The sequence below is a fragment of the Polyodon spathula genome, chromosome 38, assembly GCF_017654505.1.
Source record: "Polyodon spathula isolate WHYD16114869_AA chromosome 38, ASM1765450v1, whole genome shotgun sequence".
Classification (NCBI taxonomy): domain Eukaryota; kingdom Metazoa; phylum Chordata; class Actinopteri; order Acipenseriformes; family Polyodontidae; genus Polyodon; species Polyodon spathula.
The window spans coordinates 573,123-601,044 of NC_054571.1; the positions used below are offsets into that span (position 1 = coordinate 573,123).

Genomic DNA, 27,922 nt, shown 5'->3' on the forward strand with positions numbered 1-27,922 from the left:
ATACCTCAGACTGCTATGCAATGGGAACCTTGTTTTTTTTTTAGAAGAACGGACACTTTTAAGACAGCTCTCCTATGAAGACTGTAGGTTAAACCAGCAGTGACAGAAGGAAGCCTCGCTCAATGTGCTTTTTCATTATTTCGTCATGTTTTTTTGTACACGTGCGTGCGTTGGCCCATGTAAATCAAAACGCTGAAGAAAGACAACAGCTCCGATGCAGTGCTTATAATCAGACTTTGAATTCTTTTAAATCTCTAGAGGATTTTTGTTTTTATATATACACACAGTATATTTTTTTTCCACAGCATCTGGGCCTGCAATAATAAGACTGTGCTCCTGTAAAACACTGTGAATGTTTCATTCCAGTCCGGAAACGTCACCCGCGGTCTTGTTTGGGTGCAAACTTGGCATTGGAGCCGAAATTTAGTACTTTGCATCGCTCTCTCTCTCTCACACACACACATGCTTGCAATGTAACAGTTTCCTCAGATTAGCGGTGATGCAGCTCTGTCAGGATGCTGTCTATCACTGTGATTTAATCCAGGTGTAGCTTGGCTGTCTCTATTTTGTCTTTAAAAGGCAATGGAGTGCTTGGCACTGAATGAATGGCTTGTGTTAGTCGTGTCATCCAGTTATAACCCATAAGAAAGGTGAAAGAACACTGAATAATATGCATTTGATAGGTTCAGAGTTATATAGCATGCAAGGTGAGGCAGGGTCTCATGATGCATAGCGATGCTGCCGTGGTCAGTGGCACTCAATAGTGGTATAATCCATGGGTATTCATACACTTGTACCACACTGTGTTATAATGGTATTTTCACTAGATTCACGATCACCGTGCAGCATGCAGGGATGGATATTTAGACTGAAAACTGACCGAAGGTGTATTTTCTTTTGCACTTGACTGTAAGAGGTCACAAGGAGATGCCCCATTGAATGAGCGAGTGATTAAGCAGGGTCTTACCCTGCAAATCGGAAAAAGGTTTAGCCAAATTATTGTTTTAAAATAATAAATTACTGTTTAAAATCAGGGTTTGCAGTATGTATGTTACATTAAGATAATATGTTTGTATTTTATATATAATAGGATCTGTTTTATGCCTTTTTAAAATATCCTACATTTTTTTGTTTATTTTTAAGCATCATAATATAAGCAAAGTTCAGATATATTTATAGCCTGTTTGTGCTGAATGCAATCTCCTCCCACCTACAGTAATGAGTTGACGTGGCTGTTTGAAGCCTTTCCACTCCAGGCTGTAGGATCTTGCCTTGGTTAGTGGTGGTTTTAAAGTCAATTCCATATTCTGTACACATACAGGGGCCCAAGTGAAATGAGTTTTAGTGGATTAGACAACTTTCTTGGATACAAACGATTGCTTGAGCATGGGGACTAAAATTCAAGGCTCCTCCAGCACAGGGCAGGCTTGAGGCACAGAGACTGAACTGCTCCCTCAACCCCTAAGAGAAAGATTCCTCCCTCCAGTCCAGGGCAGGCTTGAGGCACAGACTGAACTGCTCCCTCACCCCCTAAGAGAAAGATTCCTCCCTCCAGTCCAGGGCAGGCTTGAGGCACAGACTGAACTGCTCCCTCACCCCCTAAGAGAAAGATTTCTCCCTCCAGTCCAGAGCAGGCTTGAGGCACAGACTGAACTGCTCCCTCACCCCCTAAGAGAAAGATATCTCCCTCCAGTCTAGAGCAGGCTTGAGGCACAGACTGAACTGCTCCCTCACCCCCTAAGAGAAAGGCTCCTCCCTCCAGTCCAGGGCAGGCTTGAGGTATGGAGACTGAACTGCTCCCTCCCTCACCCCTAAAAGAAAGGGTGCTCCCTCCAGTCCAGGATTGAGGATTCACTCTCCTGTCCTCTCAGTCTTCCACCTATAACAAGATTGAATTTGTTCACAATTTCTTAAAACAAAAAAATTGTACAGTATAGTGCACTGAACATAACTGCACAGGAGCTTGTAATTGATGAATCATCCCACACAAGACTCAAAATGACAACAGAACCTCACTATGACGGATACAGTGGTATCAAAACTCATCCCTGTGTGGGATTCAGATTGATGGAAATGAACCTCTGGTCAAGTGCTAAATCTGTCAGGACCTAATCTGATGTACCCCTTGGTGAATGCATTCGTAATATCTCTGAGCAGCTCAGCGGAGCACAACTGGACTGATTCTTTCCTGAATTACACCTCTTGGGTTAAAAGTGTCTCCGTAAAACTTGATCTTAGTGGGCTGTTTGTTCGACAGGCACAACTCTTATAACCTGACAGTCTTTGGTATTTGATCATCCCATATTTGTAACCCCCATCCCCCAATAAAAACTTGGGATTCAGTAACACTGAAGCTTATACGCACGTAGTACAGTCCTGCATGATGGGGGTGTGGTGTTCGTGTTTGTGGGTGCAGTGTTCTAAAGAGCTGGAGCTCTTAAGAGGAATCATGCAGCGGTCCTTGGAGCGCCCACTTTTCAGGATCCACCAGCAGCAGAGGACCCTCAAGAACTCCTTGCGCATGTCCTTGCTCCTCAGCGTGTAAATGATTGGGTTGAGGAGAGAGTTGAGGGTCGCAAACCCGAAGGTATAATGCGCCTTGTAGAGTATCGGGCAAGCCTGGGTTGGGCAGGAGACGTCCAGGATGAGCATGATGAAACTGGGCAGCCAGCAGACAATGAAGACCCCGAGAACGATGGTGACCGTCTTCAGCAAGGCGTAAGCCGGTGACGCGGTGGCCTCCCGCCGGCTGGACTTGACAATCAGGTAGATGCGCACGTAGAGGATCACAATCGACAAAAGGATGATGGAGAAGATGGTGACCACAAACAAGATGTACCTCTTGGAGTATAGAGGCAGGACAGCGGAACACAGCGGGAGGGCATTCATGCAGTTCCACCCCATTATTGGTAAGCCGCCAAGAACTATGGAAGTCATCCAACAAGCGCCAATCAGGAAGAACATTCGACAGCTCTTGTTGCTTCCGTAGACCTTGACCTTGGTGATGGCGATGTAGCGCTCAATGGCAATGGCCAGCAGACTGAAAACAGACGCTGCCAAGGCTATAAAAGCCGTACCTTCCCGGATAAACCACTGAACAGGGACGAGTTCAAAGGTTCTGCGTCCGGACCACAAGATGTTTGCGATGTAGGCCGATCCTGCCAGGAGGTCCGAAAAGGCCAAGTTGCCAATGAAGAAGTACATGGCAGAATGGAACTTCTTGTTCTGAAAGACCGCAATCAGGACCAGCAGGTTTTCCAAAATGATGACGCAGCACACCAGTATGAAAAAGATGGACACGGTGGGGAGGCCGTCTTTGGTGCTGTTCATGACGCCAACCTTGGAGACATTCTTTGTATATCTGTAATGCTCCTCAATGAAGGCTGAGTTGTAATACTGCCCATATAGGCTCCTCATGGTGGCAGCTTTGCAGTACTAGAAGGCTTGGCAGGGAGTCATTCTTGTCCTGGGGTTGCTCCTGACATGCAGGCAGAGGTCATGTCAGTGTCGTTAACCCAAGGAGGCAGGAAAGCACTCGAGGATCACCTGTGAAGGGAAACACAAAGATGACTATGAGTCTAACGAGTTAGTCGGCAAGTGTGACACATTTCCTGGAAGGCAAGTCGCGCAAACTGAGAAATTTCCCAAGTGTTTATAACACACGTGTGCAACATTGTGAAACTGCACGTATCAAACCTGTAACGGAAGTGCGTGCCAGATTTACGAAGGGAATTTTACAGCTGCAGTTACTTTAACCCTATAATCCCTGAGCGTTTATTGAAATTTGAAAAGCCACTTTTACTGATGGAACTAAATTCTGTTTCTCATATGGAATGCAATTTGTTTCCATGTCCGGCAACACGTACTGTATGGCATATGAATCACTGTGGCTTGTGAGGCTGGATTTAAAAGAATAAGAATATAGAGGGGTGGTTAAGCATTGTATCAGACAGTATGGGACACAGAAATGGGAATCCCAGGGTTAAGGTAGTGGAAGGTTATGGAACTTTTTCAGGTCGCTGTTGAAAAATCAAAAGCTGTTGTACAGTCTGTGTTCACAGGAGAAGCTGTGGGAGTTTAATAAAGGAGTCTGATACACTCACTTAGCATGTCTGGGAAGCGGGCCAGCATTAAGAGTACGAGAAAGGTCAGCTATAGATGCATAACACACATGGTAAGGTTAAACTGTTTCTTGTGAAAACTTTAAGCGCTGGGAGTTAAAACTGACAAAGAGGTTTTCTCCTTATTGCAAACAGAACAGGGATTGTACAAATCCTAATCTCCTGCCACTATTTTATATATATATATATATATATATATATATATATATATATATATATATATATATATATATATATATATATATATATAAAGAAAAAATGTTGCTGAATAGGCAGATCTCACCAGCAGCAGAGCGACTGATCTGATGAGCAGGAGCAACGACACTGTTGTTAAGAGCTCTAGCTTTTTGGAGTTTGGCTGTTTGGGGTGTAAAGAGACTAAAATATATAAATATATCGTTACAGTACACGTTTGTCATTCAATTCGTGGAACAGGACATTGTGCATGTCATGTATGTGAAGTTCTTTTTTGGCAAGAGTATTGCTACTTATTTACATTTTTGGAAGAACCCATTTGTGTCAATTCTATGGCGTTTGAGAAGTTGCCCTGCCAAAACTTTGATGAAACACTTATGCGTTATAAAATAGATGCACAGATTGGAAGCCTAACGTGGTACAGTTATACAAGCAGTGACTAAAGAGAAAATGCACGACCTTGCCTTGATCTTGATCTTGTGTTTATCAGCCTACCAAATGCAGGGTTTACAGGGAGCTTGGAGACAGGCAGGCATAAGCATGCATGAAGGTCCGCATTTCAACAAGGCTATAAAGAATGAAAGCACGAAGGCAGGAGCTGGTGTCGTTACACCTTAGGTATTCTACACCTGGGGATAAAGTGATAAACTAACATATGTTTTCTGGTTCCAGGGCATGCCCAGATGACAACAGCATACAAAGAGATAAAAAAAAACAAAAAAAACGAAAAAACAAACAGCCGCCCAGTGTGTCTGCATGCCTGTCTGTGCCTCTCTCGCTTGTTCACATGTGGTTTCAGCCACTCACTCGTTTATATGCATGTTTTCTTACCCAGTTGAGTGTATTTTCAGCTACTTCTTATTTCTGAAAAATCTCTTGGTTTCATATCCTGTAGCATCACTGCCACGAGCTACAGTTTTGAATTTTAAACCTAAATATGATTTACTGCCGTCTCATCCCAACATACAGCCGTGTCCAAAAGTTTCGCATCACCTTGAACTTTAAGTTTGTGACATAATTTAAAAACGACATGAACATAATTTCTGTATTTTATTTAATGTCATGTAATCAAAAGAAACTACTAAATGATATTGCATACACAAAAAGTCTACTGGAAACCATAATAGCAGCACAGTAATACTTCATGCTAGCTTTTCGAAATGTCATATTTTTCAATTTTACGTTAAGTATCTGGAAAACTACAAAGCTGTGTGTCATTCAATATGTTATTATACTTTATGAAGCAGTTCAATATGTCATTCAATATGTCATTCAAATATGTTATTATACTTTATGAAGCAGCATTAGTTAATTCTATAGGGTGATGCAAACCCTTTGGCCAAGGCACTGTCGATCAGACCTGTAGTTGACATGCGCTATATGTTTGTCTACACAATTTCAAAAGCTGTCAAAATGAACAGTCTATATCGTAGGCTATACCAAGGTAAACTGAAATGCTCTTCTGTCTTGTTTGACCCCTCCCCCCCAGTCACTTTCTCAGGCAACTCATGCCATAGATTATTTATTAGGGCTTAGACAACACTATTGCATGATACATATTTCACACTGCATTATTTGTCCTCGCCTTTCCAGGTACCCCTGCCCATAAATGAGCTTGCAGATAAGTGGAGAGGCTGACTGTAGGGAAGCCAGGGGCAGGGGGGCAGGATAGCAGCCATCCCCCGTTAGACGAAGCCAAAAGCTGGTGAAGGAGGAAGTGAGGAACACTGACACAAAGCGGGGATGTAATGGATTGAGGTAAGATATAAATCTCTTCTTTGTCGATCACGGGACATATTGTTTATCCAAAGACAAATAAGACGCTAGCTATTCGATTGACCATTGGAAGCACCTGAAACATGGCTGTCGTTTCCGCGATTTGATCGAAGCCTGAACCCACCGCTTTAGAAACTGAACTTGCGAATATGCAGAGACTCGCCACGCCTGCGCTGAGACAGTGTTGACAGTGACAGAAATGTGCAGCCTTGCCAGTCTCTGCAATGCATACATTGAAACTGTTTCCACTGGCGCCAGAAGCATGGTATTCAGCCCCTGCCTTCACTGAATTGAATTCCGCGGCACTACAAACTCGACACACTGGTTCTGTTTAACTAAAACTGCATTGCATCGTGTTGGAGGAATTCATTGTCTTAGTGGCTCACTTCTGAATGTCAAAACTGTCAAGTGGAGTGAAAATCAAATGCTGTAAAACTGCATTCCGAAGAGTGTAAAAAATTAGAATGTGTCCTCGTTTTTATCCTAGTTTACCGTGTTTTTCGTTTTAAAATGCTTAGAGCTGCCGCTACCGTTTTAAAGAAGTAAAACCTCCCTCGTCTTCAGCTTCTGTATTTTGATGTTGTGCAGGGTCTGGTTTACTAATACATAGCAGACACTAATATTGATGTGATACTGTAGAGCCATCTGAAATAAGCAATAGTAAAGGCGGTCTCAAATATATCCGAGGTTTTAAAGGGACTTTTGGTTAGAGAAAACCACGCAGCTTGTCCGGAAACAACAGCAGGCAGTGAAACAGCTTACTGTGTCAACAACTGAGGCTGGGTTGAAGAAAGATGCACTGAAGAAAATACAACGCAGTGCAATTATAATGCCGTTCAAGGATAAGCACAATGTGGCGCACAACGTGTCTAGATTCAATTTAGCTTTGTTTTGCAAAACATTTGCTGCTCATTGATGTCAGTTAATTGCAAACTGAGCTTAAAATGTCCCACAAGATTCCCTCTATTATTATTATTATTATTATTATTATTATTATTATTATTTAATGTACTTATTTATTTCTCAGATGCCTTTATCCAAGCCGACTTACAGGTGTTACAGGGCAGTACAGGGTTGCAATACAAGATTCATATTTACATACAGTGCAGTTTACAGTGTAACAATACTGGTAGAATTCAATATGAAATGGGCTGCGTTAGGATTGCAAGACATATCTATAATGACATATTAGTGCATTAATGCATTAGCTGAGAACGTGGGGCTTAGGTCAGGCAAGTGCAGTGCATAGCAGGAGGGATAGATAATAATAATGATAATAATTTAACTTTGGTTGTGCAAATCTTTTAAATCTTTTGACTTGCTCGACAACCAGAGGCTGTTACTTTGGAGTTCTGATGCTTGACTATACAGGGCAGTGAACTCACACAGGCTTTATAAAATAAGCAGAGAGGAAGATCTAGCTCTGCTGTATATGACTAAGCTGTTAGTGATTTGAGCTCAGGGGGAGGGTAGCTAAGCAGAGCTTTTGACGAAAGCAACTACCACAACTGCAAATGATCTTCAGTGCCAATGAAGTGTGATAGTAGCTCACTGGCTCAGCTTTGATGGGCAATGTCAGTGACCCATTGGTAACGTGGCATCCCAGTGTGAGATCTCCACATTCACTATGGCATGAACCAGGGCTCTTCTAAAAGCTTCCCGCTGCGATTTAGCATATTAGCGTAAATACAGTATAATCGTAAATCTCGAAAAACTACTCACTTCAAGCAAAGTTTGTGGGGAATAATAGCCATTTTCTATACTTTTGAGGCATAAGCAATTAGGAAATAACACTTACTACCCAGGAACAAAAAAAAAAGAAAAAAAAAATTGTTACACAGTGAATTAACTAATTTTTGCTTCACAAAATCGAACAACGCCTGCAGAACAACGTTACCCTGACATGTTTATATCAGTGTGTGTGTGTAGGTAGTTTTTTATATATGTGTGTGTGGGTAGTTTTATATTTAGTAAGAGGTGGGCTAATTGCGTCTATAAATGTGATTATCGTGGGGGTAAGAAGGCACTTTCATCTAAGGATTTAAGATCTTACTTCCAGGAAAGTTGTGCTGAGGTGAAAATGAAAACGTCACCAGACTATAGCAGGGTTTTCCCCCCACCTGTGTGCCACGGCATAAAGCCGCCAAACACCCATGAAATGTCTGGGGCTCAGAAGTACATCCCCTTGCAAACTCCTACTGCTGTGCTGAACAAGTCATTCAAAAGCAGCGGATTCAACAGGGGAAGAAAATCACTTTTGAATGTCAACTGTGTTTTTAGAGACGCTTGTTCCCAATTGAAAACAGAAACTTTAACTGCCGCACGATTGCATTTGTTAGTCTATTGAACAATATGGTAAAGCCCTTCCTAAAATCTGATTGATATAAAGAACAGCTTGCCATTACAGCTGGAGTGCTCGCTCGCTCTCTCCTAGTTTGAGGCAATTTTGCTGTATCAAACCCCAAGTCCTGCCTGCTGTGCTGTGCAGTGGCCTGAAGTCTAGTCTGCTGAAACCAAGTTCCAAGCCACAAAGTGTCAATGTGTTCCCTCGGCTTTAGTTTCACTCAGGATGCCAAGAAACATGGTAGCATAGAGTAGCCTTGAAGTGTGATAGATGTCTCTGTTACCATCAACCCAAAGCACAGCGACTCAGCAACCCAAACCGCAAAGGAGAAGTGTGTTACAGAAACGCTTCTCTTCATAGAAAAGGGCTGTCTGGCCTAGAGTAGAAACTGACACACACACACACACACACACACACACAAACACACAGTCGAACTGCACAGTCCTTGTTACAGTGTTTTTTTTTCTTTCAATATTGTTTCAATCCGAAAATTCCAGGTGATGCTAAACGTTTGTCCACAGCTGGGTTGTGCAAGCATCGTGCTTTATTTCAGATAGTGAAGTTCTGAACAGCCACATGAAGCTGTTTACAAAGCTGACTGTGGTTTTGCTTCTGTAGTTTTTTGGAGGGCTGGTAAGACCATAAACACTGATACTTTTGGCTACAACAGCTGGTCTCGTTTAATGATGAGGACATGAAATGATGAGTGTTTTATATATATATATATATAAACACAGTACCAGTCAAAAGTTTGAGTTCACCTGCTTGAAACCAGGTTTTTCATGATTATCTATGCTTTTAACTGTATAAACTTGTCTATAAATACTTAATATTTCATTATATGATATGTGTACTTATATAAGCTGATAATCATAAGTGAATTGTATTCAAAAATTAAATTTTTAAATGAAAATGTAAATCTTGTCAATTTCAATGAAATGGTCACCCAAAGCAAGGGGATTTCAGTCTGAAGCCCAAGTCAGTTAAAAGTCTGAAATGTGTATAACATGGTGTTAGAACACTGGCCTAAGTATAAAAGTGTCTTTGTTAGATGTTCCCTGAGTTAACTAGCATGTTACCTAATTAACATTTTGTCACCAATTATTGTTAACAGATGAGTGTCCACGATTACTATAAATATAGGTAGCATAGGCACAAGTTTGTCATTCCTGAATGTAAGGGAGCAGAAAATGGCAAAATACGCTCAGTTAAGCAAAGATAAAAGACAGTCTGTAATTACTTTAGGAAATGAAGGTCAATCTTTAAGACAAATCGCAAGAAATTTGCAAGTGTCTGTAACTGCTGTGGCCAAAACCATCAAACGATTTGAAGAAACTGGCACTCATGAGGACCGAACAAGGTCAAGCAGGCCAAGGGTGACCTCAGAATCAGAGAACAAGTTCATTCGAGTCACAAGTCTGTGAAACCGGTGATTAACTGCCCCTGAAATACAAGCACAGCTGAATGCTGCTAGAAGTACAGATGATTCAACATCAACTGTTCAGAGGAGATTGCGTGAAGCTGGCCTAACTGGAAGAATAGCTGCAAAGAAACCATTGTTAAGAGTGCAGAATAAGAGGAAGAGACTTGCCTGGGCCAAAAAACACAGAAACTGGACGTTTGAGGAGTGGAAGTCGGTCTTATGGACCGATGAGTCAAAATTTGAAATATTTGGGTCCAACCACCGAGTATTTGTAAGACGCAGAGAGGGTGAGCGCATGAGCTCTGCATGTGTGGTTCCCACTGTCAAGCATGGAGGAGGCAGTGTCATGGTCTGGGGTTGCTTTGCTGGTGACAGAGTTGTTGATCTTTACCAAGTCCATGGCAAGCTCAACCAGCATGGCTATCATAGCATACTTCAGAGGCATACCATTCCATCAGGATTACGGCTAGTTGGGCAGTCCTTCATTCTTCAGCAAGATAATGACCCGAAACACACCTCAAAGTTGTGCAAGAACTATCTGGCGAAGAAGGAACGTGAAGGACAACTCAATCTAATGACCTGGCCTGCCCAGTCTCCAAACCTCAATCCCATAGAACTTGTATGGGATGAACTGGACAGAAGAGGCAAAGCAAAGCTGCGCATGCATGCCCTACATCTCTGGGAATTGCTGCAGAAGAGCTGGGAATACATGTCGGGTGATTTCCTGCTGAAACTTGTTAACCGAATGCCTCGTGTTTGTGAAGCTGTTATTAAGGCAAAGGGTGGCTATTTTGAGGAATCCAAGATTTTGAGACAATGTTCAATTTTCTTGAACATTGCTTTGATACTCCTTATGTTTTGTTTTGTATATTGTAACACGTGTTTTCATTTTCAAGTATTTACAGAAACGTATACAACGTAAAACATTGTCAATTATGAAAAAAAAAAACTAGTTTCCAGCAAGTGTACTCAAACTTTTGACTGGTACTGTGTGTGTATATATATATATAAACATAAGAACACCACATATCCATTAAAAACTAATACCTACTGTAAAAATAGCAATGTTGTTTATGGAATAGCCTGTGAAAAATATGATGAAATAAAATATGTTGAAAAGACTGGAACAACTTTATATAAAAGAATTCAGAACCACCTTTCATTCATTAGAAATAATACGAATGAACCAATAGTACAGCATTTCACCAGTCAAAGACATGACATGAATGATGTCAAGTTTTTAGTATTAGAACAGCTAAAATTAGACAATGCGACACGTAGAAGAATAAAAGAAAGTAAATGGATAAATAGACTGAATACGATTATGCCAGCGGGACTCAACAGAAACGAATGAACCAATTAAATCCAATAAATATATAAAAGTTAAAAATAATTAAATAAACAAAACTAATTCAAAAGTTGTGCATGCTGATGCACTGAGGAGACCGTATCGAGGCTGATCCTCAGAGCCAGCGTTGCATGATAATATAAATATAAGTTTATCTAATAATGTTAATTAGAATTAATATAGATTTAAAGATATAAGTAAAAGTGGTGTCACATATAGAACACCATTACATCATGTAAGAATAAATAATGGATTTGAATATAGACAACAACAAGTAGCTGTCATGCCGTCAAACACCTAGACATACCTCCAATGTTTTGATTCAAACACAGGCTCCCTTGAGAAAGACATGTACAACATATCGAAACGTTGGGCAGCTGGCTGTTTGAGCTAATATATAATCTTGCTCATATCTTTCCATTACAGTTAGTAATGGAAGTCAAGCTTGTGTGAAAATACCATTATAAAAGTTTCCCATAGTAAAAACACAGCAAACTGTGATAAAGCACAGTGCATGCATGGTAAAGCATATTAATAAACATGTCAAACTAGGGTAAACTATGCTACATGGCTAGTGTAACCGCGGGAGGAACATGTATAAACACTGCGGTAAGCTTTTATAAAGGAGCACCGGTGTAATTCAGTGCTGTAGCTAGAGCTGCATTATTCAGAGTCACCGCGGCTGCAATGATTGAAGTATAGGATGGTTACAACAGTCCTCTCGGCAGACGCACTAATTCTCAACCCACCCCACCCCAAGGAGTGCTTGGGACACACGCGAGGAATGGGGCGGCTGTTCAAACGTGTTCCTCCTTAAAATACATTTGAGAGTGATTCAAATATCACGACGAAGAAGCTGGACATTTGAATCAGCAGCTCCAGCAAATAACTTCTATCTTTGGTTTTGTCTGCAAAAATGTCTGTAGTTTTTAAGAGCGTGGGTGCGTGGGTTAAGCAGTTCCATCAGAAACACGGTCCTTTTAGATCACAGCGGTAAACACCTCAAAGTAAAAGCTATCTGAGCAATAACAAAAACAAAAACAACTTACATTTTTTTTTTTATTTATTTTTGGTTGCGTTGGCAATCGGTAAATGCTGCTACACAATCTGGTCGTTCGATAACTCATAATCCTTACAATCCAGCTCGCTTGCAGTCCAGTAGAGCCGACATTCACCCACAACGCGTAATACGCACAGCATCTCCAACCGCGAACAAAAAACACACGAAGGTAAGCAGCTTCTCTTTTGGGAGACCAAAAAAAAAAAAAAAAGCAGCGATGTGCTTTTATATTTGTTTTCTAGTCTGGTGTACCTCACAGCTGCGCCTCCCCACAGTTAAAGGAAGTGAGACATGTTTTGGTTGAATATTTTGTGCGTGCTCAGCACTGCAGCCTCTGTGAAGTTGTGTTGGTGGAACAGGTCTTGCCAGTCAAGCTGCACGATCAGGATCTGACAAGCTTGCCACGGGCTGGTGCACGACTAGGTTTATCTAAGGTGACCGACAAGAAAGTTTTTTTTTTTTTCAATGACAGTTTGTAGGTTTGCAGGTATGGCTTTGTGAAACGGATACATGTTCGCCTATTAATTACATTTATTTAATTCAATTTGCATTACTTTTTGTGTTAAAGGAAAAACGTCCTAGCTACATTGCAAAACTATTTTATTAGTCATACAAATGCAAGGCAGGTGTATTAAAGTTTCTTCTTCTTCTTCTTCTTCTTCTTCTTCTTCTTCTTCTTATTATTATTATTATTATTATTATGACCTTTCTTGCAGAGTGTAGAAATGTAACTTTGTATAGTAGGGTGCTGTACTTTCCTTTGCTAATTTTAGGGGGGTGGTTGTTACAACCTGATAAAGAATTTATTTAAATGCTTTTCCAAACCTTAATTGAATAGTTTGTATTTTGAATTAAAAAATACAATTACAGCACATTAAAAGAACTTCTCTTAAAGGAATCACAGTTTGAACCATATATATTATACCACCGGGTGGCAATGTGTGCAAAGTTAAAAAAAAAAAAAATAAATAAATATGATTTGCTATTTAAAAATAATTAAATAACTAAATAAATAGAGTGGCACCAGAATTCAGTACCACGATGCATTTGGACAGTAGATTTGCAGTCTTCCTACGCTTTTCCCCTATGCACTAACCATAGTTTTGTACTGGTTTGTCACCCTGTGTGGTCTGTCGCATTCTAGTTCTGCTTTCTATGCGAACGTTTATTTTCTTTATTTCCGATTTCACTTTTATCTCTACAAGCACGTTTGCATACTTTACAGGTTTTAAAGCCCTTCAGCGAGTCTAGGATTAATTTCTGTGCATGCTCGTATTGACTGGGCAGCGCGCTCCAGTTGCCTTTCACCTCCATGCTGTTTTAAAGGAGGACGAGGCCTGTCTCTTCAGTGTGAGCTAACGAAATCATCTGCCAAGTTCGTCAGAGCAGGGCTTTATCTGGACTTGTGACTGTGTTCTGTGAGGTCGCTGTGGGCCAAGGCAGCTGCAGCTTGCCTCATTTCAAACACGATTTTGTGTCGCTCAAACAGCATAAATTAATATTACAGCGCTCCCTTAAATAACGCCGTAGTTGGGAGCTGTAATTATTAATTCATGTATTTATTCTGAGGGGTGGGGTTGTAAATGTTTAAGCACTTCCCAAAACCCACCCGATCACCCGCGTTTCCAAATGATGACGGCTATCTATGTGTGTGTTTTCTGGAAACCATATTAAGCGTTTCCCGACAGAGATGTGCATGCATTTCCAAGACCCCCATCACATCAGCAATTCCACGCAGCAGTGTCTAAGCAGGGAGCACAGGACGTGTGTTTTGTCTAGAGTTCTGATCATAATCTAAACCATACCAAGCATATATACAGTAATTCCTTTGTGTTTTTTTTTGGTTAAAAATAAATAAATAAATAAAAGATACAGGTTATCATCCTATCGGAATCTGTACTTTGTGCTCTGTGAATTGCAACAGCGTGACCTTGGCGAGAATCGGACCAGTTGAAAAGAGTTTCGATTCCTGTTGCAGAGCTGTAAATGCCTTACAGAATTATGATACTAATGTTTTATTTCTGTAACTGCTGTTGGCACACGTGTTTATGAGTTTAAAATAAATGACTGCAATATTAACGTGCTGCATATGGACTGGGCTACGAATAAATACTGAATATGAAATCAGCAAACTTTATAGCTACTGCTGTAGAAAGCCAGCATCCTGCATTTAACCTGCATATTTCTGATCACATGAAATCGTCAAGGCAAAAACCTTTACCATCCGGGTAATGTTCAACCGTTTAAACTCCAAACTGTTAAGATTCCTAATGCTTATTAAAACACATTGCAGGCCCTGTCCCGTCTACGTTTCTTCAGGGGTGTCCAAGCCCGGTCCTGGAGGGCTATTCCACTCCAGGTTTAGCAGGTAAAATGGTATAATTAAAGCTTCAGGGTCTGGATGGTTCAATTAAACAATTTAAAACAGGGTTGGAACAAAGACCAGGAGTGGAAGGGTTAAGTTTGGCCACTCCTGCTCTGACACGTGGTTCCTGCCACCATGGGTAAAGTTGGTGCTGTTTTGCAGTGACACTATTTTTTGGGTAGCATGTCGAAATGCACTCAATCACAAACCATCATGAGGTTGCCCTAGATGCAGGGTGGTATTGCTACTACAGGAGACCTAGTTCTCTTTGATTAACTGAGACACTGAGCCAGCCACACACAACCCTGAGAAAAGTGTGCCACAGCAAAGTGTAATAGTCTAGTGAAAGTGCAGCTCTGACCAAAAGTTGTGCATCACCCCAGAGAATGATCTGATTTTGCTTCATAAAATAAACCAGCACTGAAATAAACCAGCATTCAATGTCAAATGAATCGACTACAAGTCTTTTTTCAATGTCTTCAAAAATCTACTCGGTGCTACTGAGTGATTTTAATAGTTTTAGAAGAAACTTTCTTTTTATAAGGATAATAAGGATCCTGAATAATATTCAAAGATGATCTCCACTATAAATTCTTCATTAGTTTTTTTTTTTGATAAATTAAGTATCATTGTATTCCTGTTGAAAATTCTGCATTCCTTCCAATGACTCGGTTTAAACATGTTGTGTGAAAAAATGAAGATAAATCTGATGTAAAGATTGCGATTGTGTTACCATTTGAGATGTCTGCGCTCCGACTCTCTGCCCCGGCTTTGAGTAGCTTAGCAACCCACATTGTCACTCGCTTGCCTGATTCTTCTTCTTGTTGATTTAACAGTAGAAGTAGTAAAATATCCCTTTAAGTGGTCGTTCGTACTGGAATGCAATCTACCTTTTTCTGTGTGAGCAGGCTGCCTTGCAGAGAAATACGAACACGCCGTTCTTCTGCGCTTGCTCAGGACGCCGTGCAATTAGAGTCTGCACATGGATCAAACATTGCAAGGCCTTGCCTTGCTGCAAACCAGGCGACGAACGCAGCACAGCTGCATAACCCCACTGCTCTGCTTCGCTGGAGTCAACGGGAAGCAAACATCCACTTACAATTTCCTATAATCCCTTGACAAAAGATCATTTCAGCAAAGCAGAAGCACACAATGCACGCAATAAAATCCAGTTACGGCAATAACTTTAATCATCTCAACTGCCCCTTCCTTATTGGACAGGCAGTTCAATGGGCGCTCCTCCTGATAAGCACACTCAGATTGTTAGTCAAGGTCTAGGAGCGCTTTTGCAACATTAAAAGTCCCAGTGTGTTTTCTCCGAAGTGCATGCCACTGAATCACTCTGCAAATATAAACAGATTGTAGACTACAGATTGGCTGCTGGAAAGAGAATGCCAGAATGGTATGTTGCAATACCTCCATTGCTTGTAAACGGTCCCACATCTAAAATGCACAAAGCCCTATCCCTTTATCTGTGCATACCCCCATGGCTCTGAAAAAAGACTGACCCAACTTTGTTCTCATTAACCATTTGGAATCTCCTTAATCTCTTACAGTTAGTGGGAACTCTACGGAGTTCAAAAAGTTGCCCTGCCATAAAAAGGAAAAAACATGTGTGCATTATAAAACAGATGCATAGATCGGAGACATAACATGGTACAACTGTGCAAGCAGTGACTGATGGGGATACGCTGGGCTGGTATAAATCTGTTCGACTTATCTAACTGACGTAGAGTGCTGAAGAAGGCATGGGGAACACAATGAAGCAATACAAATAAACAAGAACCCTAGAAGTGGACACTAACCTTCTAGACGTTTACAAGGGTACAGTAATTCTGCAGCTCAGTATGCATTTCCAATTCTTATTCTGTGCGTGCAACATGACAGAACATGATAAATGTTTAAAAGGGAGTTGATCTCATTTTCCTTGGGGGTGGGGAGGGAGGGATGGGGGGGGGGAGCTGTTTTTAATTAACTAAACAGTTACTAATCAGCTGCTGGTTAATTCATTAAATGAATCCCAGCCTTCCCAAGTTTTCTGAACTTGTTGATCAGAATGGAATTCGGTCAAAGTGTAAACCTCTATGTATTTTACTTCCATATGGAAATAAAGCAGAGAAGTCTGTTTTGTGTGTCTCAACTCTCCAGGGTGTGTCTGTAGCTTTGCAAAGCAGCTGGAACTCATTAGTTAGCAAGAGCAGCTCAGATTTATAGCTGCCCGTTTTTTTTTTTTTTTTTGTAATTTTTTTTTTTTAGAGCTGTTTGTTCTCTTGTTTTTCACACAAAATCATAAGCCGTCCTAATATGTTCAAACTGGTGTTTGATCCAGCCCTCATCATAGCTCAGCACAATAATGTACTGCATACAGTTTCGCGGTGAAAGCGCATTGGGATTTTTCACAGTTTTGCTTTTGCTGTAAAAACAAATGCTCATGTTATACCATTGCCTGCGTGTTGTATCTATCCTGCTTCCTGCTTCACCATGCTTTCACTGTGATAGATTTAATACATGCTGCTTTTAACATTTCACAAGGAATACCCACGTTGCCTAATGCCTGCATCAGGGAGCCCCTTTTGACTAGGGGTGTAGCAATGCGATACATCTCACAAAATGCGTTTCATGATGTTTCAGCATCAACAGCACGGCTAGGTAACCCATTCCATAAGCGCACCCTTCTCTGTGCTCGCTACTCTCCGTCCTTAGTCTGTCTCCACTTAATTTCCCAGCTGTGTCCTGGTTTCTGTGACGCGCCAGTCTTAACTGTGTTCCTTTTACAGATTTGATAGACGTCAATCAAGTCTAATTGTTCTTTGCTGTGTCATATATATATATCACAATGCACACGAACCACGTAGAGGAAGTATCACAGTTCAGCAATGCACAGCAATCCTTTTTTAGTTTTGACCTGTGCAGGAATTTGACCAGAATGTCAATCACCCCCCCCCCCCCCCCCCTTTGAACTCCAAAACCACTCCAGAACAAGGCAACCCCAGCTGTCTAACACATGGGTGCTGGTTAAGTTTGCAGCACACTCCTGGTGGACACAATTTAGCTCTCAGTGGACAGAAGTCTACATGACAAAATCAAAAGACAAGTGCAGTGCTACAACTAACCCATTGTACTGCAGAGCAAAGTCTAATAAAGCACAATGCACGCATGGCACAGGTAAGCATTGTAAAGCATGTTGAAAAACAAGCCATGCTAAACTAACCCTGATAAAAGTTTACCATAGTAAAAGCACAGCACAGTGTAATAGAGTATAGTGAAAGCACAGGTATAGGTAAGCATTGTAAAGCTTAGAGAGGTGCAGTAAAACATGTTAAAGATGGCAGCCCGTGCAATGATAAACCATAGGAAAACTGCCACCTTGCAGAGTTACTGTAGTAAACGTTTATAAGGAAAGTGCTACATCTTCAATGAGCAATAAAATAATAATAATAACAATAGTCGCTCTGTATAAATATACAACACAGACTGAGAAAACTTTGAGTATCAAGGAAATGTTAACACTTAAAAAAAAAAAATAACAATGATGGCTAAGATCCTTCCTCTCTTGAGATGTTTGCAATCAGGATACAGGAGTGTGGCAGAGCACAGCTCTGCTCTTTAGAAATTGGCAGGGATGGGGTTAAATTCCCCTACCTGGCTGGGTTCATTGTGTTCAGGTGGCTGGGGTTGATTAGATGATTAGCTTAATTAACGATCAATCAGCACCCAGCCACCTGACATAAAAGGAGGCCTCTGCTTCTCATTTGGGAGGAGGGAGTTGAGGAAGCAGGTTGGTGTTGGTGTTGGTAGTTTTGAATCCAGTGAAGACATTGCCCAGCCTGGAAACCTTATTATTATTTTTTTTATTATAAAAAAAAAATAATAAAAAAATTAAGTGCACAAGGGCAAAACAAAGATCTTTAGACACAAATAAAGCAAAAACAAAACTTACAAACAAAATAAGGTTTCCAGGCTGGGCAAAGACTTCACTGGATTCAAAACAAACAAACACCCACCCACTCACTCACCCACCCACCCACCAACCAACCAACCAACCAACCAACCAACCAACCAACCAACCTGCTTCCTCAACTCCCTCCTCCCAAATGAGAAGCAGAGGCCTCCTTTTATGTCAGGTGGCTGGGCGCTGATTGATCTTAAACTAATCATCTAATCAACCCCAGCCACCTGAACACAATGATCCCAGGCAGGTAGGGCAATTTAACCCCATCCCTGCCAATTTCTAAAGGGCAGAGCTGTGCTCTGCCACAGGGAGATACATTAAAACACATAAAACTAGAAACTTGATCTCCTAGAGAGAGCTGCACATAGCCGCACAGCCGCTCACGATGGAGTAATTAACTGTCAGTGCATAGCTGATATGTTTGTTATAAGCAGAATCTGCTGAGTCAGCTGCGATGCGTCCTTTTAAACAAACAGCCCCACTTTTATTAAAGAAAATACCCCTTTTAAAGAGGCGCTGGGCCCTGTTTTCCAAAGCGTTGGCTCGTGTTGTCCCCCCTGTTCACTTTACAGAACTAGAACCAAGCAGCAAAGTAATATCATCTCTTAAGCACTCTCATTTAAAGATTCACAGGTTTTTCTTACCTTTGAAAAAAACATGTTTTATTAAGACTGGAGGAAACGCTTTGAGCAGGAAGTTCTGCATGTGGTATAATCTGTTGATTCAGAAGGTCACCACGTTTACACTGGTTTTGTACTTGGATTCTTAGTCATGCATTTTCCAGGGATAATGCTGTAAAGAAACGTATGGGATTTGTCAAGCATGTTACCAAACACTTGACATTTAATTGTGAAAAAATGGAACTTCTTTTTTTTTTTTTATTGTTACTGTACTGTAAGATGTAAGCTTATCATTTTTTTTTGAAACTTTGTTTATGAGTTTTTATTTTTTTTTCCTTATTCTTATTAGCATTTGCACCCAAGCAAAAAAAAAATGAAGGCTTTCTTCAAGCTTTACTAAGTTACACCAAAAGATTAAATCTTAACCCTGTAAAGCACAAGGAACACATGTGACCCACAAATGATGCTTACGTTTAGAAGGAGGTGCACGAAACAGGGTTGAAAATGAACTGACGGGTTGAATCTGAATTCTCAGCTTCCTCCTTGTGATGCTCGAGTCGCTCTCAAACGCTCACAATTCATTGTGTACCTAAAGTGTAAATTCAGTAGGTTTTGCACAGTCTCACGTCTCAGTACTTCCACTGTTTTAAATAGGCGACGACGCAGAAGAGAAGACACTCAGGAGATGCTGGCTTTGCCGTCAGTTTAATGATTTAAACAGCGATGGTATTTAGATGTGCCACTTATTAGATCAACTGAACAGAGACTCCTCTGTGTGCGTGCGTGCGTGTGTGTGTGTGTGTGTGTGCGTGTGTGTGTACATACACAAAGCCTTTTTCTTTTTGTTGGGCTGTTCTTATTTCTTGCTAAGAGCGTCTTGTGCCTCCCTTTCCCTTCATACACAAGGCATCCTGTCTCCTTTCCTTCACAAAGAGTCTTCATGCATCACTCCAGCTCGGTTAATAGCTCCCTCAAGCCCGTCCCCCCCTCTGTTCCCCCCATAGAGAGATAATTGTACTGCATTGTTGGCCATGAATGAGTCCTTTCTGAAACTTTTTTTCTGAGGCTGTAAAATACATGGAAAGGGAGGTCTAGGGTCACGTCAAGAGTCCCGCATTGCAAATTTATGGAGTTCTGGTTTTTAAAGGGCTCTTAATGCTGTTCCAAAAAGCACAGTGTCTATTATTTATATTTTCTCTCTAGGGTGCCACAACCTTTTTGTTTTGTACAGTACTACATTATTGAAGAGGGAGGAGGGAGAGGGGAGAGGAAAGAGAGAGAGGGGAGATGGGGGAGAGGAAGGAGAGGGGGGAGAGAGGGGAGGAGAGGGGAGAGGGGAGAGGAGAGAGAGAGGAGGGGAGAGAGGGGAGATGGGGGATAAAGGGGAGAGGTGAGAGGGAGAGGGGAGAGGGGAGAGGGGAGAGGAGAGGGGAGAGAGAGAGAGAGAGAAGAGAGAGGGAGAGAGGGGAGAGAGAAAGGGAAGAGGGAGGGAGAGGGGGGTGAGGGAGAGGGGGGTGAGGGGAGAATGGAGAGGGGGGAGCAAGGAAGATATTTTGTTTGAGCCATTTATTTTCTCTAAAGTAGTAAAAACTTTTTCTTTTCTTTAACGAAAATATATATATATATATATATATGAAAGAGTTTTTATCTGACAGGTCATCGTAATTCTGCCCTCCACAGAAGCATTAGTGTATCAGTTTTCATGGCAGACTGCTAATAGATAGTTTTGAAGGTTGAACGTCCCTCCCTCCCCTCCTTTCCAATTCATTCCTTTAGAGTACCAACCTAATTTGGCCTACTTTCATTCTGTTTACTATTAGGGTACTGGACAGCATTTTCAATGAAACACTAGCTTTTCTGTATTAGTAACTGACTATACTGTCTTTGTTTACCGGACAGCATTTTCAATGAAAGACCTGCTTTCTGTATCTGTAAGTGGCTACAGCACTCCGCACAATCATGCCGTACACACAGAGGTGTGCATGAGTATGTGTATAGAGGAAGTCACCCCCACCAAACCATACTGACACTGTATGAAGGTTGGCCAATAGTACAGGTGTGGACAGTGGGCCAGTGGGACTCCAGTTCAGACATAACAGTTTGATCCATTCCTGGTTTTACTTTAATAAGAGCTTGAGTTGTCTATACACATTGTGGCTAATCAAGCTCATATTGGAACCTGGAATGGGCGAAACTGCTATGCAATAGGAGTCTTATTTCCATCCCTGCTCTGAATATGCCACGACTGTTTCTGAGCAGTGTCGTCCAAACAAAGAACTTCATTTAGCTTACCAACCTCTTTGCTAAACCCAGGGCTTAAAGAAAACCCGTAATCTGTGTTATTTTACTACCATGCCTATTAACACACAGTGCAAGTATGTAGGTTGTGAAATGCGAATGCTATCTGCATGAAGGCCAACTCAGTGCAAGAGCAGCGATTGAAAAACAGATGCGGGACGTCCCATATCAGATAAGATATGCTCAGTTTGTTCTTGTCTTTGTTTTTCTGTGACCCGCGTTGCCGCAGGGTTGCTGTTCCGGGTCTACAGGCACAAGGTCAGACAGCAATGCAGAAAAGGGGGCTTTTTACCTGGTCCGAGTCTATCATTGCGCATCTTGATCTGCTGTCCTGAGCTCAACCAGAGTTGGAGAAGCCCAAAACAGAGCCAGATGGAGGATCAAAGTGGATCACCTATGCTCCCTAAGGATGTCCTCAAAAACCCTTTCAGTAATGCAATGATACTCCTTTCTCTACTGTTTTTTTTTTTTGTGTCTACCTTTGCTTTTACATGCATTCTTGCACACAGTATGCAGAGAAAAATCACACTGATAAGTTCCTATGCTTTTTTTCACCGCAAACTCAAGATTACCACAGACCAGCTTCCATGCCAGGGTTGTTCCGGGGGTACTAAAGATGAAAAGCACACCGCTAGAGAATTGATGTTTATGTCAAGTGATTTTCACTGAACTGAAAGTGCATGACCTTACTGTGGCAGCACAGTGATATCATTTGGAGGAGATGTAAGAACCGAGGTCTTACTGTAAGTGACTCTGCAGCAGCAGCTGTGGTGCCTGTGTCGCCCCCAAGTCTCTGACAGTCTGAAACGTCTGCTAAATGACTGAATAATAATAATGATAAGCAGTGAAGCTGAACTGCTTCCGTAGGTAACTTAATTATAATGCAGACTGCAGACACCAGGTTTGGCATAACCCTAAATTGCAGTTACAGTGCCGTGCATGGGTAGGTATTTCAGTAGTTGAACTCGACTTGGGTGGTGCAACAGCCCATTACGTTTAGATTTGATTTTTTGTTCAGCTTAACTGAAACAATATTGGAACATGACAACCCCAGCCTTTATTTACAACTGTCCATGCAAAAGAAAGACAACCGATTCACCTTTGCATGCACACTAGCACCGAAAACTAGGTGAACATAGTTAAATCGTTTATCCCTATAAACCTAACATTTTTCAGCAAGCACAAGGTCCCACAGCAACCATTATACCGTGAAAGATGACCATAGTGCATGCAAGCATAAAAAGGCACAGTGAAAGCATAGTAAAGCAATCACTAGGGAAGCATTGTACCGAGCTGCGTGGTAAAGCAGATTCAAAAACATGGAGAAGCATGGTAAACTGGGTTCACCAACAAACATTTACCTGCAGCCGAATTCTGTTTCAGTCTGAAGGGACCATGCTCGGTGTCTTTGAAAACCACATTCTCTAGAAAACCGCTGTCTTTCGCAGTAAAAAGGGTATAACGACTGCTCTGTGGTTGAGAACGATGTGCATTCGTGATCTGCTTTTGATGCTGCAGTAGAAAAAAAAGCGTGCACAGAATTCAGATTCAGTTTCTCAAACTGAAATGAGCTTTCAATACTCGGTGGATGAACACTGTCTCGTTTCTCAGCTCAAAGAAAGTTGTATTTGTTTTATTTAAATGCACACCAGGGGGAATCGAAATTTGCAATTTTGCAATTTACATTTCAGTTTAACTGATCTTCCTTTAACTCCAATTGTCCAAAAATAATTTATTTAAACATTGGCCAGTTGAATGAATGGAACTCTATTTGTAACTCGATTCTGGTTGACATTAGGCAAGATGAAACATTAGATTAGTTTAAGTCTAAATTGATGAAAACATGTTTTTTTTTTTTTTAATGTGCTTGTATATGATTGGTTGTAGCTGGAGTGTATTGCACAGGTGAGCTCTCTTGTTTTGTTTTTAACTTTGCACAGCGCTCTGGGATGCCATGGCATGAATGGAGGGCGCTATATAAAAATACATTTGTATTGCATTGCATTGTATTGTATTAATATTGCATTGTATTGTATTTGGAGCCTCAGTTCTGGCAGTGAAGCTTCATAAACTATTTTAAAAATCTAAAAATTGAGCAAGGGGTGAGAGAGAGAGAGAGAGAGAGAGAGAGAGAGAGAGAGAGAGAGAGAGAGAGAGAGAGAGAAGTTTAGCATCACCCGGTAGATTAACTAATTTAGTCTCAAAGTTGAATGAAACCTGCTGAATAATTTTACGTTAACATGTTGAATTACACATCGCTTCTGTTTGTAATTTTCTGTAATTCTGGGTGATGCAAATACACAAAGGAACTCAGTTCAAAAGGATATTGTCTTTCACCCAAGTGCTGTTGGAAAGCTGGCCCAGGGAGGCTCAGGTCGGATTGTAAAATGGGATTGTTAACACCGCTGAAACCTTTCAATGATATCAAATCTCATTGCGGAACTGAAGATTAAGAGTCTCGCCGCTGAGCCAAACACACTGAACAGTGGCACGTCGGGTTCTCTTGTTAGGAACCAGTGACACCTTGCCAGCCTCCAATGTCAGGCAGACATGGCACCACACGACTGCTGGTTAGACTGTCAGGGAGGGATTCCCCCTGTTCTGTGTGCTGTCTGAAAAGTGGCAGGTTGACAGGAAAGTGTTCAAAACTCCTGCCTGGCTTTTCACACTTCTTTTGAATTGTATACAGTTATTACTTGCAAAATGCCTGTTTTGCATGTAAGGCAGTGCTTATAGCGCAATCAACATTAGTCGAGGTGTAGGCGATATTGTTTTACGCCATTTCTGGTTTGAAGTGGGTTTTATAGTGGTTCTGTTGGTGGAGTTACTTTCAAGGGAAGTAAAATAAAGGAACTGTTAAAAAAAAAACACAAATAAAGAAGGTGCAACACCAACAGCTCCACACATGCGGTAATAGCCAGTATAACTGTGTTACGGTCTAATGACAACACTACAGGTTCACACTGCCTTTCATCATCTGAAACTGTGCGCTGTAAGAAAAGCAAAGCTGGAGATCTTGTCTGCTCTTTCACCTGTACGCAACCAAGTCATCAAATTCATTTTTGAAGTTGTAGTCTGCAGCCATTCAACTAGACTTTTGTATGCAGCTGTGCTATCTTCTCAAGCTGCACAAGTTAAATTGTCTGTAGCATTGGTCTGTTTGTTTTCTACGAGGCCAGTGTCCGTCAAGGTTAAATTGACCTTACCTACTTCTCAATTGGGGGAAAGATATCTCATTTGAAGGAACAAAGCATTTACTCGCTCCTGTGATCATTCCTATTCCAAGAGTCATTGACAGGTGAAATATTAGTCGTATTGTCCAGAGATGATAGACAAAGAGAAGATGTGATCACTTTTATTGGACTAACTAAATAATAATTATTCACAAGCTTTAAAGGCCTCCAAAGGTCTCTTCTTCAGGTGAAAGTATGTTTAGATTCAAAATTTGAATTTTACATTTGAATGCAAACCTCTCTTACCTACTTTCACCTGAAGAACAGGCCTTTGAGGTCTTGAAAGCTTGTGAATAATTAATATTTCGTTAGTCCAATAAAAAGGTATAACATCTCCTTCTCTTTGTCTATATTCCAAGAGTTTAAGGCAAGGCATATTCCAGTTTTAAAATATAGAAATATGTAAAGCGACTGAGGCACATTTAACAATTCTGCACACCCTTGGTGCATACCAGCAACTGGCTGGCCTGGAGCACCGAACAGGACACTAGCTTTACCCACTCCTCCTTCTAGGTGTAGGGTCGGGTCAAGCTGCACTTGTAAGAGCACCGCCCCCTTCACCGCCACATTCTCACCCATGCCTTTTGCTTGTCTTAGGCTGCTGGCAGTGTCTAGGGCAGCAGTTTGATCCCGGAGTTCTTCGGCGCTGCGTTTCCCTCTCATTATTAGTACCACGCACTCAGACACAAACACAAAGCACCTGCCGAACAGGTAAAAGGAATGGGACTGTTCTGTTACAATCGCATTACCTGAACTCAATTTGTAATTTTTTATTTTTTTTTATTTTTTAGCAGACTGGTTTGTGTCACCACGCTGCTGCTGCTGCTGCGCCCTGTACATAAACCTTCCAATCGTGCGCAGTGTTTCTTGTGGGCGATGCGTTTTCCATGCGTAAAAGTTACTTAAAGGTATTTATAGCTGGTGGTTAGCCTTGCAACTTTTTTTTTTTTTTTGCTACCACATGAAACATAGTATAAAAATATATATATATATATATATATATATATATATATATATATATATATATATATATATATATACATACATACATACATATACATACAAGCGTTGTAGCACCACAACAGAGATTCAAGGTCAGGTGCCTTGTCAGCATAATTATTGTGCCTTGCCCTGCCTGTGTCTCATGCTAGTGCTGGGATAGATACATACAGCTATTTTATTAAAGAGGAAGGTGTGAGCCCACGCCTACTTGTCGTGCAAGATGTTTGCTTTGTGTTTTCCACACTGGATGTGTTGTTGCAGTGTTCCTGTTCAGTGATCTGATTTCACAAGCCCCAGCAAGCCTCTGAGTCACCAGTTCAATGCATCAAACGTACCTCTGTCATTCAGTATGGTTCTAGAATGGTTCTATACAGACAATCAATAAAACGAGGGTTCTGTCACTTAGTTCTAGATCACAGGGCTCTAGAATGTTTAGGGACCCTCTTGTTACACATATGTAGAATGGCATAGCAGGTGCATCATTTATACAGCTCTGTGTGACAACCGCTCCACCAGTAACCAGACAAACAGACACCAATAGCACGCTTCACCTTTTTGTTAATGCATTCTGGAACATTTTAAATATAGTGAGTTGTGCGGAAAGGCTTAAGGTCCTTACACAAATATTAAAAGAGGACTTTAAGGACTGGTTTAAGAACTGTTTTGTTAAGAACTGTTTGTAAGCCACCTTTGTAACTCTTTTAAAACATGTTGAAGAGAGTCCTCTAATTTAAACAGCTATGCCGGTGCTGAAAATGAACGAGCTATTGTGTATTAATACGACTTGAACTTAGTTTTTCTTTTGCATTCTGCAAATCTGCATAGCATTTTACAATAATCTACAAACGAAGCGTACTGTATTACCCTGCCCAAAATGTTATAGCAGCTCAGTTTATTAAAATATAGCCGATTTGCATGTCATGTTATATTAGACCCATCCAGTGGCGTTTCTCACAAAGCAGATGTGCGACGATGCCAGCAACATACAGACTGTGGTCTAACTGTTATTGTAATAATAAATAATAATAATAATAAAAAATGAAAAAAAAAACAAACTATAAATACATACATATATTACAATTCAGCGTTGAGTACAGTGTGTTTTGTATTGGTGTATTTAATAATAATAATAATAATAATAATAATAATAATAATAATAATAATAATAATAAACATGCTTACCCCATGTATTGCAATTTGTAATCCAAAGATTCTCACAGTTTGTTTTAGTTTTCTACTCTTTCGAGAAGTCTTGCTTGATTTCTAATTCCAGTTTCCTTGTTCAGTGCTTGTAACATTTCAACGCAGCTTTAAAAAGTGTTTTTTGTTTTTGTTTTTGTTTTTGTAATCGTCCAGGCACGTTGTTTATTTCCTTTAAACTTCAACGTCAAAGAACAACAGCGATGAAAATGTCCCAACCGCGCATTAGCGTTGAATTGAATGTTAAAACGTTCTCGTTTACGCAGTTGTGGCAGCTTGCGGGGTCATTTCATATTTAAAAAAAAAAAAAAAAAAGAAAAAAAAAAAAAAAAAAACACTAGCTATTCAATACGCTGCTTTTCCAACTGTTGAAATCTGTTTATTAAAAATCCCCCAAAACAATCCCGCATTGAGCAAAGCAGCCCTTCTCACACACGCAACACGCCTCTCTGAGTTGTGGAATACTAACGCATTTATCCACCAGGCGCAGGAAAACCTGGGTTTATTGTAAACCGCTCCCCCTTCGATCTGTGTTACTACTACAGCCAGTGAAAACGGCTTGCTTGCTTTCTTTCTTTCTTTCTTTCTTTGTCGCTCTTTTTTCTTCTGGCAGAAAATCTAATCCAGATGTTTCTCTTTTCCCTTGTACCAGCAGCAGCTCCCTCGGCGGAGGTTGAACGTGAGATATTTAATAACCCGACCACCTAACCCTGCTCTGCTCCGTACAGAAAGTTTTTGAGAGGCGCAGTATTCAGGGGGTGGGTGTGGGGGTGTGGGGGCGTTAGAAGCGGACTGTTTGCTGGACATGTGCTGCTGCAGTATCCCTTGTTGTCAAGGCCATTAGGTCTTAGATTAGAGTACAGATCAATATGTACTGCAGGCTGAACGGCAGGGTTTATCAGACAGGTCTCTCCCAGGTGGCAGATGCAAGGGTCGGGTGACATCATTTTTAATGGTGCACTCTTGGAACCGTAAGCCGAAGAGA

At 41.0% G+C, this 27,922-nt stretch overlaps 1 protein-coding gene across 4 annotated transcripts; it reads right to left on the reverse strand.

Moving 5' to 3' along the window:
• Positions 1-1,766: 1,766 nt before the first annotated feature.
• On the reverse strand, positions 1,767-27,908 carry s1pr2 (sphingosine-1-phosphate receptor 2). 4 transcript variants are annotated; one of them, XM_041235709.1, is made up of 3 exons: positions 26,920-27,908; positions 2,366-3,546; positions 1,767-1,879 (listed from the first exon to the last, which is right to left on the reverse strand). In XM_041235709.1, the coding sequence occupies exons 2-3, from the start codon at positions 3,415-3,417 to the stop codon at positions 1,852-1,854; spliced, it is 1,080 nt and encodes a 359-aa protein (XP_041091643.1). In that variant the 5' UTR covers positions 3,418-3,546; positions 26,920-27,908; the 3' UTR covers positions 1,767-1,851. The 4 variants fall into 4 exon arrangements, with proteins under 4 accessions (XP_041091643.1, XP_041091640.1, XP_041091642.1 ...); XM_041235706.1 differs by adding an exon at positions 22,864-23,014 and having other exon boundaries at positions 1,789-3,546; positions 26,920-27,907; XM_041235708.1 differs by lacking the exon at positions 26,920-27,908 and adding an exon at positions 19,229-19,512 and having other exon boundaries at positions 1,789-3,546.
• Between the last annotated feature and the right edge of the window lie 14 nt (positions 27,909-27,922).